General features: G+C 35.0%; 1 protein-coding gene across 11 annotated transcripts in view; it reads right to left on the bottom strand.

The window, feature by feature from the left end:
• syne1b (spectrin repeat containing, nuclear envelope 1b) overlaps positions 1-12,974 on the bottom strand; it is a 469,384-nt gene that overhangs the window by 245,169 nt on the left and 211,241 nt on the right. For all 11 annotated transcript variants that reach the window (XM_072911924.1, XM_072911927.1, XM_061924513.1 and 8 more), the window contains 5 exons: positions 9,276-9,429; positions 7,898-8,041; positions 7,669-7,833; positions 2,507-2,824; positions 2,290-2,445 (listed from right to left, as the gene is read on the bottom strand). In XM_072911924.1, coding sequence (XP_072768025.1) covers positions 2,290-2,445; positions 2,507-2,824; positions 7,669-7,833; positions 7,898-8,041; positions 9,276-9,429 — 937 coding nt within the window. The remainder of the gene's footprint in view (positions 1-2,289; positions 2,446-2,506; positions 2,825-7,668; positions 7,834-7,897; positions 8,042-9,275; positions 9,430-12,974) is intronic.

The following is a 12,974-nucleotide window of genomic DNA, read 5'->3' as shown; positions in this document are numbered from 1 at the left end:
ACTCCCACAGGGAGTCCTTATGCAATGGGACATAAGGACCTATTGAATTTGTAAGGTTTTTTATTATTAGGGCCCGCATGGCCCATTGCAAAAGGACTCCCAAAGGGAGTCCTTATGCAATGGGACATAAGGACCTATTGAATTTGTAAGGTTTTATTCTTTATTATTATTATTACCGCAACTTTGCGCTGTAATTTGACCCCCTTAGCATACTTAAAAACTCACCAAATCTTACACACACATCAGTAATATACGGCAAAACTTTTTATCAAAAAACCAAACCCCAAAACTCAAAATTGCGCTCTAGCGCCCCCTAGGGAAAAGAAAACTAGACTGCCTGTAACTCTCACTAGGAAGGTCGAAGAGACATGAAACAAAAACCTTTATGTAGGTCTGACTTAGACCTAGATTTCATAATAGTATATTCTCGGGCAAAAATCAACAGGAAGTTGGCAATTCCCCCTTCAAGACAAAAATGTACTAAAAACAGTCACTTTTGCCTCTTTGAGCTGTAATTTGACCCCCTTAACATGCTTCAAAACTCACCGAACTTAATACACACATCAGGACTGGCTAAAATTGAGATCTAATAAAAAAACCTAACCCCAAATCTCAAAATTGCGCTCTACAGCAATTTTTGAATAAAACGGAGAAAAAAACTGCTCCTCGGAAGACAAAAATGACAAAACTGCCTGTAACTCCCACTGGGAAAGTCAGACAGACATGAAACAAAAACCTCTATGTAGGTCTCACTTAGACCTACTTTTCATAGATTGACAACCCTCAGCAAAAATCAACAGGAAGTTTGCAATTTCCCCTTCAAAACAACATTTTTTAATAAACCGGTCACTTCTCTTCAAACATTATCTCCTCTGAGCCCGTTTGTCGTTTCGGCTTCAAACTAACACAGGAGAGAGATTGAACCCTTCCAAATAAAAGTTATCGAAATAATTTTTATAACTGCTCTGGTTTTGATTTTATGAGCCTTCAAAGAACCGCTGCGCTGATGCTGTTGCGCTGCTGTTTTCTCAAGATGGCTGCTTAAAAGCAGGAAGCACCAACGTGCCCACACAATGCAGACAAGGTAGGTACACTACACAAAAGTATTGGGACACTTCGGACTAAAAGTAGACAAAAGTATTGGGACACTTATGACTACCACTGGACAAAAGTATTGGGACATTTAGGCCGAAAACTGGACAAAAGTATTGGGATACTTGGGACTAAAACTTGACAAAAGTATTGGGACACTTCGGACTAAAAGTAGACAAAAGTATTGGGACACTTATGACTACCACTGGACAAAAGTATTGGGACATTTAGGCCGAAAACTGGACAAAAGTATTGGGATACTTGGGACTAAAACTTGACAAAAATATTGGGACACTTCGGACTAAAAGTAGACAAAAGTATTGGGACACTTATGACTACCACTGGACAAAAGTATTGGGACATTTAGGCCAAAAACTGGACAAAAGTATTGGGATACTTGGGACTAAAACTTGACAAAAGTATTGGGACACTTAGGACTAGCACCTGCCAAATACGCGGGCCCGACCAATGCTGCTTGCAGCTTTAATTTGACTTGTTTTGGAAAGTCTTGACAAGCCAAATTTTCTTGTTCTATCGGCAGATAATTTTGCTTAGTTCATATAAAATACTCCTCGTTTTTTTTTTTTTTTTCTTGTTTTTGAACACTGACTTTTTGCAGTGGACATAATGATATGCGCGACAAAAACATTTTTTATTGTAATTTTGAAGAATTTATCTGAATGTGCATGAACTATTTCTGTTCAAAATTGCTTGAAATGTCACATATTAAATGTTTAAATAGTCAGTTTACTGTACTGTGCCAACTGTACTACTATATGAGAACATATTTTCTATTGTTTCATTGAAAATAAAACAGCAAAGTCCATTTGGCTGTCATCTGTTTTAATTATGAGACACAATTGTGTCAAAGTCATGATTTTTCTATTTCATGCTTGAAATAAGAAATGATGACTTTAAAAAAGTAGTTTTATACTTGTGAGTGTTGATGACACAGCTTTACAACACTTGATATTCTAGTTTCAAGCATGTTTTACTCATAAAATCTCAGCAACAAGCTGTCTTATTGAGATAATTTAGGATCAAAACCCTTAAAACAAGTAAAACACTCTGCTTAGTGAGAAGAATGATCTTACTAGACAGAAAATAAGCAAATATCAGCCTTATTTGAGATATTTCATCTTACTTAGATTTGACTTTTTGCAGTGTGGATGTTAGTGCAGTGCAGCTGAGTGTTACCAGCAAGTGGAGGAGCAAGGCGTGGTAGCGGGCTGTGATCTGGGTGGCTCTGCTGCTGATGCGGCTGCTAATGCGGGTCTCATCTAGAACCTGCTGAGCCAGAATGCCGAGGCCCTCCATCTCGTCTTGATAAACCAGCACTTCCTCTTGCCACATCTACACAGAAGAAAGGATCCCCAGTGATGTTTGACAGATGAGATACTGTGACGACTCTGACCTTTATTAAATGGAGCTGAGCGTCTTTGGTGGCGCGGTCGGAGCAGCGGTGGCTTCGCAGTTGCGCTTTGGTCTCCATGCTTTTCAGCCAGCTGTCCAGACGCTGGAACTTCTGCTCCATCTGCCGGAGTTTGGCCAGAGCGCTGTTGAGCTGTGCCCTGGTGTCAGCCAGCCGGGCCTGGTACGTCCTCCAGTCCTGCTGCAGGGTCTCCAGCGCTCGGTCTTCCATTTGAGGCGGCCCCCAGGGAGTGACCAGCTCCCGGGTGACCAGCACGGTGTTGAGCAGAGCCTGGCCCTCCGTGCAGTGCAGCTGCAGCTCCTAGATAGATGGATAGATAGTACTTTATTGATTCCTTCAGGAACATTAAAATACCACACCGCAAAAAAGTGAAATCTCAGTAAGATGAAATATCTCAAATAAGGATGATATTTGCTTATTTTCTGTCTAATAAGATAATTCTTCTCAATTCTTCTCACTTCTCTTTGATGAAATAACATTAGAGGAATTGTTAAAATGTGTTAATGGGACAAAACAAACAACATGTTTACTTGACCCATTTCCTGGGAAACTTATCAAGGAGCTTTTTGTATTATTTGGTCCATCAGTGCTAAATATTATAAACTTATCACTTTCCTCTGGCACTGTTCCACTAGCATTCAAAAAAGCGGTTATTAATCCTCTGCTCAAAAGACCTAACCTCGATCCTGACCTCATGGTAAACTACCGGCCGGTGTCCCACCTTCCCTTTATCTCGAAAATTCTCGAAAAAATTGTCGCACAGCAGCTAAATGAACACTTAGTGTCTAAGAATCTCTGTGAACCTTTTCAATCCAGTTTCAGGGCAAATCACTCTACGGAGACAGCCCTCGCAAAAATGACTAATGATCTACTGCTAACGATGGATTCTGATGCGTCATCTATGTTGCTGCTTCTTGATCTTAGCGCTGCTTTCGATACCGTCGATCATAATATTTTATTAGAGCGTATCAAAACACGTATTGGTATGTCAGACTTAGCTTTGTCGTGGTTTAACTCTTATCTTACTGACAGGATGCAATGCGTCTCCCATAACAATGTGACCTCGGACTATGTTAAGGTAACGTGCGGAGTCCCCCAGGGTTCGGTTCTTGGCCCTGCACTCTTTAGTACTTACATGCTGCCGCTAGGCGACATCATACGCAAATACGGTGTTAGCTTTCATTGTTATGCTGATGACAGCCAACTCTACATGCCCCTAAAGCTGACCAACACGCCGGATTGTAGTCAGCTGGAGGCGTGTCTTAATGAAATTAAACAATGGATGTCCGCTAACTTCTTGCAACTCAACACTAAGAAAACGGAAATGCTGATTATCGGTCCTGCTAAACACCGACATTTATTTAATAATACCACCTTAACATTTGACAACCAAACAATTACACAAGGCGAATCAGTAAAGAATCTGGGTATTATCTTCCACCCAACTCTCTCCTTTGAATCACACATTAAGAGTGTTACTAAAACGGCCTTCTTTCATCTCCGTAATATCGCTAAAATTTGTTCTATTTTGTCCACTAGTGACGCTGAGATCATTATTCATGCGTTCCTTACGTCTCGTCTCGACTACTGTAACGTATTATTTTGGGGTCTCCCTATGTCTAGCATTAAAAGATTACAGTTGGTACAAAATGCGGCTGCTAGACTTTTGACAAGAACAAGAAAGTTTGATCATATTACGCCTATACTGGCTCACCTGCACTGGCTTCCTGTGCACTTAAGATGTGACTTTAAGGTTTTACTACTTACGTATAAAATACTACACGGTCTAGCTCCGTCCTATCTTGTCGATTGTATTGTACCATATGTCCCGGCAAGAAATCTGCGTTCAAAGAACTCCGGCTTATTAGTGATTCCCAGAGCCCAAAAAAAGTCTGCGGGCTATAGAGCGTTTTCTATTGGGGCTCCAGTACTATGGAATGCCCTCCCGGTAACAGTTAGAGATGCTACCTCAGTAGAAGCATTTAAGTCCCATCTTAAAACTCATTTGTATACTCTAGCCTTTGAATAGCCCCCTCTTTTTTTAGACCAGTTGATCTGCCGTTTCTTTTCTTTTCTCCTCTGCTCCCCCCTACCCCTTGTGGAAGGGGAGACACACAGGTCCGGTGGCCATGGATGGGGTGCTGGCTGTCCGGGGTCGGGACCCGGGGTGTACCGCTCGCCTGTATATCGGCTGGGAACATCTCTGCGCTGCTGACCCGTCTCCGCTCGGGATAGTTTCCTGCTGGCCCCACTATGGACTGGACTCTTACTATTATGTTGGATCCACTATGGACTAGACTCTCACAATATTATGTTAGACCCACTCGACATCCATTGCATTCGGTCTCCCCTAGAGGGGGGGGGGGGGTTACCCACATATGCGGTCCTCTCCAAGGTTTCTCATAGTCATTCACATCGACGTCCCACTGGGGTGAGTTTTTCCTTGCCCTTATGTGGGCTCTGTACCGAGGATGTCGTTGTGGCTTGTGCAGCCCTTTGAGACACTTGTGATTTAGGGCTATATAAATAAACATTGATTGACTGATTGACTAAGCAGAGTGTTTTACTTGTTTTAAGTGTTTTGGTCCTAAATGATGTCAGTAAGATATTACAGCTTGTTGCTGAGATTTGATGACCTATATTGAGTAAAACATGCTTGAAACTAGAATATCAAGTGTTGCAAACACTCACAAGTATAAAACTACTTTTTTAAAGTCATCATTTCTTACTTCAAGCATGAAAAACAAAAATCATAATGACAAGCGCATGTCATTATGTCAAGATGATGGCATTTACTTCATTTAAGAATGTTTTTCAACATATTGAGCAAAAAGGTCTCTTTTTTTTCTCTACCAAGAAAAGTGCACTTGTTATTAGTGAGAATATACTTATTTTAAGCTATTTTGGGGTTCATTGAGGTTAGCTAATTAGGGACCGAGTCCCTTTGGGACAGAGGACCCTATTGTATTTCTAGCGTTTTATTATTATTATTCCGCCGCCTCTTTGAACTGTAATTTGAGCCCCTTAACATGCTTCAAAACTCACCAAATTGGACACACACATCAGGACTGGTAAAAATTGCGATCTAATCAAAAAACCAAACCCCAAAACTCAAAATTGCGCTCTAGCGCCCCCTAGGAAGAAAACAAAGACAAAACTGCCTGTAACTCCCAGTAGGAATGTCGAAGAGACATGAAACAAAGACCTAGACCTAGATTTCATTCACTCACAACCAGTGTTGGGTTAGTTACTGAAAACCAGTAACTAGTTACAGTTACTTTATTTCAAAAGTAACTTAGTTACTAACTCAGTTACTTACACCAAAAAGTAATGCGTTACTGTGAAAAGTAACTATTTAGTTACTTCTTTTTCCCCCCCTTTTTTTAAGGCTCCCATTAATGCCCTTTTAGCCTTCATTTCAGTACTGTTATTGCACTGGAGAATAATACAATCTGTTGATCAACTTGACATGCATTTGCATCACTGAACTCTGCTAAGCAATGTGCTCTACATACAACACACAAAGACAAAGATATGTTTCAAAAGGCCAATTTATTTCAGGCCAGAACAAATTGACAAAACTATTTTAAATAGCTGCAACATAATGGCACTTTAACTTTAAGTAGATAGGATCTTTGATCCAAGACACAACTTACATTTAACTAAAATGTTATTTTCTTTGTGCTCGACAAAAGAAAAGTATTGAGAATGTCTCCATGTTAAAAAACTCGACTTCTGGCTTCGCCATGATGTCTTGTTAGTTGTTATGAGAGTAGCGTGTGTGTGTGTGTGTGTGTGTGTGTGTGTGTGTGTGTGTGTGTGTGGCCCTTTAAGATATGACAGCATGTAAGGTGAGTGACGTCAGTGAGTGAGTGGGCGAGAGAGGTGAGGGAACGGCGACAGTGAGTGCGTGCAGGTGCTCTAGCTTGGTGGATGGCTGCGTCCAATAAAGTCACAAAGTTGCAACAAACCGCCGGCCTCGTCATTCACCCTCAGCTGTAAATACCCACTGCCGGGTAAAGTGAAGGTTGTTAGCCCCGAAGACGTACATAGGCCCTAGAGGAACGTCTCCCCTGCGCTCCGGGAGTCTCCCCCGCCCCCACCCACACAAAGCACGCCTTTTCTTTTCCACCGAAGCGCTGCAATAAAACACACTCAGATCTTCTGTTTCTAGCCGATACTACATGAAAAATAACGTAAAATAACGCAGTAACGCATCATGTGGTAACGGTAACTGAGTTACTGAATATAAAAAATAACGCGTTAGATTACTAGTTACCGCCGAAATTAACGGCGTTACAGTAACGCGTTAGTCCCAACACTGCTCACAACCCCCAGCAAAAATCAAAACAAAAGTTGAGTAGAAACAGTCACCTTTTTTCAAACATTATCTCCTCTGAGCGCGTTTGTCGTGTCGGCTTCAAATTAGCACAGGAGAGAGATTGAACCCTTCTGATTAAAAGTTGATGAAAGAGTTTTAATTACTGCTCCGGTTGAGATTTTATGAGCCCTCAAAGTCGGTCCCGTCCATCGCTGCTTGCCGCTTTCATTTGACTTGTTTTGGAAAGTCTTGACAAGCCGAATTTTCTTGTTCTATTGGCAGATAATTTTGCTTAGTTCAAATGAAATACCCCTCATTTTTGTATTTTTTTTCTTTCTTGTTTTTGAACACTGACTTTTTGCAGTGCAGCAGCAGCGTGCAAAATTGAGATCAAATTAAAAAAGTAAAAAGTAAATAATGGGGGTTTAAATGGAAACAAATCAGAAAAATATTACTATAATAATAAAAATAAAAAGCAACAATGAGAATAAAAATATAACAGTAAAATAAGAATATTATATATATATCTATACAAGAGAAACTAGGCAGTAGTGACCATGTTATGAAGAAGTATTGCACTGTTATTGTTTTGCATCCTCTGTCATCCTAGTACCCAGAGAGGATTTGTACAGTCTAATGGTGTGTGGGACAAAGGAGTTTTTGAGTCCTGCACTTGGGATGAAGCAGTCTTGCACTGAACAGGCTCCTCTGGCTACTGATGCAAAGGGTGACTGGCATCATCCAGGATGCTCACTAGTTTTTTCTATAGTTGAAGGCTTAAATTCATCAAGTGAAACAGCATTGGTGGCACATTCCATCATACCTGTAGCTTCTGGAGTGTCTCCTCCAGCATGTCAACATCCCCCTCCAGCTGCATGTAGCAGCCCAGCTTCTCCTGCTCCTGCTCCAGCCACTCTTCAAACGCACGGAGGCCCTTCTGGTACTCCTGGTGGCTTTTCACCACCTCCTCCGCTTTGCCTACAGCCCCCTTGAGGTCGAAAAGGCAATGTTAATTTTTCATTTTCACGTGGATTTCGGGCCAGGTTCATTACCACGGCGCTGTCTTTGATGGCGCTGTAGCGTTCTTGCAGGTCCTGCAGCTCCATTTGAGTGACGTAGTTGTCAGCTATACTCGTGCTCTTCGCCATGATCGTGGCCAACAGGGCGTCGTGGCTGAGCACTTCCTCGTAGAGTAACTGGGAAGGTCAAAAGTAGACAACTCAGATAAAGCGAAAAAGAAAACTCTTATACAGTGGAACCTAGATTTACCAACCCCTCTATTTGCAAACTTTTGGGTTGAGCCAAATGTTCCTCCATGTGCGAGTGCTTCATTTATTCATTTTGTGTCGCGCCTGCAGGCAAAAAGCAGGGCGCAGCATTTTTGGGGAGGCTTGGTCCTCCATTTTCTAGGTTTGGTATATTGTTATATTGGCAATAGCATACCATTTTGATACTTTTCAATACTTTTCTAAAAAAAGGGGACCACAAAAATGGCATTATTGGCTTTATTTTAACAAAAAAACCTTAGTGTACATGAAACATATGTTTATTATTGTCATTTAGTCTTTAAATAAAATAGTGAACATACTAGACAACTTGTCTTTTAGTAGTAAGTAAACAAACTAAGACTCCTAATTAGTCTATGCAGTAACATATTGTGTCATTTATACACCTATTATTTTGTTTACGTTATTAAGGACAAACTGTAAAAATTGATTATTAATCCACTTGTTCATTTACTGTTAATATCTGCTTATTTTCTGTTTGAACATGTTCTATCTACACTTCTGTTCAAATGTAATAATCACTTATTCTTCTCTTCTTTGATACTTCACATTAGTTTTGGATGATACCACAAATTTGGGTATCGATCCGATACCAAGTAGTTACAGGATCATACATTGGTCATAATTTAAGTTTTCATGTGTCCAGGGACATATTTACTGACTTTATGAATATAATTGCATAATGAAGAACATTTTCCTTTTTTTTTAATTGCAGAAAATAGTTTTTTTTACTTACAAATTGTTTTTTTTACTTGCAGAAAATTGTTTTTATACTTGCAAATCTATTTTCTTACATGCAGAAAATTGCTGTTTTTACTTATAAATTGTTTTTTTTACTTCAGAAAATTGTTCTTATACTTGCAAATCAATTTTTTACATGCAGAAAATTGTTATTTTTACTTACAAATCTATTTTTTACATGCAGAAAATTATCTTTTTTTTTAAATTGCAGAAAATTGCTTTTTTTTTTTAACTTGTGAATGTTTTTTTTTAAATTGAGTAAAAACATTTTTGTGTGTTTGTGGAGTTTTGGCAGTAATTTCACTCCACAGATGGCATTGTACTAAACAGAGTACGTAGAGTAAGGAATGGCATTGCTGGCACTGATCCCAGAAGTGATGTGTTGTGCAGAGGACTGTGTCACCTTGGCTCTGCTGAGATTGGCAGTTTTGTCTCGCATCTCAGGGCACTGCTGATCAGTCGGGTCCAGGTTCTCTTCAACGTGCTCCAGCCAGCTCACAAACTGACGCACGTCCTCCTGGTAACTGGTCCACTGGGACAGAGAACCTTCCAGTTGGCTGTTGGATTAGAACACAGGTTTCAAACGGAAGAAATGTGTTTGTTTTTTTACTTCCGAATAGTTTTTTTACTTGCAGAAAATTGTTTCTTTTACTTACGAATTGTTTTTTTTTACTTGCAGAATTGTTTTGTTTTTTTACTTACCGGTACACTTTTTTTTTTTACTTGGAGAAAATTGTTTTTGTACTTGAAAATAAATTTTTACATGCAGAAAATTTTCCTTTTTTTTTAATTGCAGAAAATTGTTTTTTTTACTTGCAAATCTATTTTTTACATGCAGATTTTTTTTTTTTTTTTAATGGCAGAAAATTGCTGTTTTTACTTATAAATTGTTTTTTTTACTTCAGAAAATTGTTTTTATACTTGCAAATCTATTTTTTACATGCAGAAAATTGTTTCTTTTACTTATGAATTGTTTTTTTTACTTGCAGAATTGTTTTTTTAATTTGCAGAATTGTTGTTGTTTTTTACTTACACATATTTTTTTTACTTGGAGAAAATTGTTTTTGTACTTGAAAATCAATTTTTACATGCAGAAAATGTTCCTTTTTTTTTAATTGCAGAAAATTGTTTTTTTTACTTGCAAATCTATTTTTTACATGCAGAATTTTTATTTTTTTTAATGGCAGAAAATTGCTGTTTTTACTTATAAATTGTTTTTTTTACTTCAGAAAATTGTTTTTATACTTGCAAATCTATTTTTTACATGCAGAAAATTGTTTCTTTTACTTATGAATTGGTTTTTTTACTTGCAGAATTGTTTTTTCTTTTACTTACACATTTTTTTTTTTACTTGGAGAAAATTGTTTTTGTACTTGAAAATCAATTTTTACATGCAGAAAATTGTCCTTTTTTTTTAATTGCAGAAAATTGTTTTTTTTACTTGCAAATCTATTTTTTACATGCAGAATTTTTATTTTTTTTTAATGGCAGAAAATTGCTGTTTTTACTTATAAATTGTTTTTTTTACTTCAGAAAATTGTTTTTATACTTGCAAATCTATTTTTTACATGCAGAAAATTGTTTCTTTTACTTATGAATTGTTCTTTTTACTTGCAGAATTGTTTTGTTTTTTTACTTACACATTTTTTTTTTTACTTGGAGAAAATTGTTTTTGTACTTGAAAATAAATTTTTACATGCAGAAAATGTTCCTTTTTTTTTAATTGCAGAAAATTGTTTTTTTTACTTGCAAATCTATTTTTTACATGCAGAATTTTTTTTTTTTTTAATGGCAGAAAATTGCTGTTTTTACTTATAAATTGTTTTTTTTTACTTCAGAAAATTGTTTTTATACTTGCAAATCTATTTTTTACATGCAGAAAATTGTTTCTTTTACTTATGAATTGTTTTTTTTTTTTACTTACACTTTTTTTTTTTTACTTGGAGAAAATTGTTTTTGTACTTGAAAATCAATTTTTACATGCAGAAAATTTTCCTTTTTTTTAATTGCAGAAAATTGTTTTTTTTACTTGCAAATCTATTTTTTACATGCAGAATTTTTTTTTTTTTAATGGCAGAAAATTGCTGTTTTTACTTATAAATTGTTTTTTTTACTTCAGAAAATTGTTTTTATACTTGCAAATCTATTTTTTACATGCAGAAAATTGTTTCTTTTACTTATGAATTGTTTTTTTTACTTGCAGAATTGTTTTTTTTTTTTAATTACACATTTTTTTTTTTACTTGGAGAAAATTGTTTTTGTACTTGAAAATCAATTTTTACATGCAGAAAATTTTCCTTTTTTTTAATTGCAGAAAATTGTTTTTTTTTACTTGCAAATCTATTTTTTACATGCAGAATTTTATTTTTTTTTAATGGCAGAAAATTGCTGTTTTTACTTATAAATTGTTTTTTTTACTTCAGAAAATTGTTTTTATACTTGCAAATCTATTTTTTACATGCAGAAAATTGTTTCTTGTACTTATGAATAGTTTTTTTTACTTGCAGAATAGTTTGTTTTTTTTACTTACACATTTTTTGTTTTACTTGGAGAAAATTGTTTTTGTACTTGAAAATCAATTTTTACATGCAGAAAATTTTCCTTTTTTTTAATTGCAGAAAATTGTTTTTTTTACTTGCAAATCTATTTTTTACATGCAGAATTTTTATTTTTTTTAATGGCAGAAAATTGCTGTTTTTACTTAGAAATTGTTTTTTTTACTTCAGAAAATTGTTTTTATACTTGCAAATCTATTTTTTACATGCAGAAAATTGTTTCTTTTACTTACGAATTGTTTTTTTTACTTGCAGAATTGTTGTTGTTTTTTTACTTACACATTTTTTTTTTTACTTGGAGAAAATTGTTTTTATACTTGAAAATCAATTTTTACATGCAGAAAATTTTCCTTTTTTTTTAATTGCAGAAAATTGTTTTTTTTTACTTAAGAATTGTTTTTTTACTTGCAGAAAATTGTTTTTATACTTGCAAATCTATTTTTTACATGCAGATTTTTTAATTTTTTTTAATGGCAGAAAATTGCTGTTTTTACTTATAAATAGTTTTTTTTACTTCAGAAAATTGTTTTTATACTTGAAAATCTATTTTTACATGCAGAAAATTTTCCTTTTTTTTTAATTGCAGAAAATTGTTTTTTTTCACTTAAGAATTGTTTTTTTACTTGCAGAAAATTGTTTTTATACTTGCAAATCCATTTTTTACATGCAGAAAATGATCATTTTTTTAATGGCAGAAAATTGCTGTTTTTACTTATAAATTGTTTTTTTTACTTCAGAAAATTGTTTTTTTACTTGCAGAAAATTGTTTTTATACTTGCAAATCTATTTTTTACATGCAGAAAATGATCTTTTTTTTAATGGCAGAAAATTGCTGTTTTTACTTATAAATTGTTTTTTTTACTTCAGAAAATTGTTTTTTTACTTGGAGAAAATTGTTTTTGTACTTGAAAATCAATTTTTACATGCAGAAAATTTTCCTTTTTTTTTAATTGCAGAAAATTGTTTTTTTTACTTGCAAATCTATTTTTTACATGCAGAATTTTTTTTTTTTTAATGGCAGAAAATTGCTGTTTTTACTTATAAATTGTTTTTTTTACTTCAGAAAATTGTTTTTATACTTGCAAATCTATTTTTTACATGCAGAAAATTGTTTCTTTTACTTATGAATTGTTTTTTTACTTGCAGAATTGGTTGTTTTTTTTTACTTACACATTTTTTTTTTTACTTGGAGAAAATTGTTTTTGTACTTGAAAATCAATTTTTACATGCAGAAAATTTTCCTTTTTTTTTAATTGCAGAAAATTGTTTTTTTTTACTTGCAAATCTATTTTTTACATGCAGAATTTTATTTTTTTTTAATGGCAGAAAATTGCTGTTTTTACTTATAAATTGTTTTTTTTACTTCAGAAAATTGTTTTTATACTTGCAAATCTATTTTTTACATGCAGAAAATTGTTTCTTTTACTTATGAATAGTTTTTTTTACTTGCAGAATAGTTTTTTTTTTTTACTTACACATTTTTTGTTTTACTTGGAGAAAATTGTTTTTGTACTTGAAAATCAATTTTTACATGCAGAAAATTTTCC

Source organism: Nerophis lumbriciformis, linkage group LG29, assembly GCF_033978685.3.
Source record: "Nerophis lumbriciformis linkage group LG29, RoL_Nlum_v2.1, whole genome shotgun sequence".
Classification (NCBI taxonomy): domain Eukaryota; kingdom Metazoa; phylum Chordata; class Actinopteri; order Syngnathiformes; family Syngnathidae; genus Nerophis; species Nerophis lumbriciformis.
Note: the sequence above shows the minus strand (reverse complement) of the source record. Positions and strands in the feature narration are given on the sequence as shown.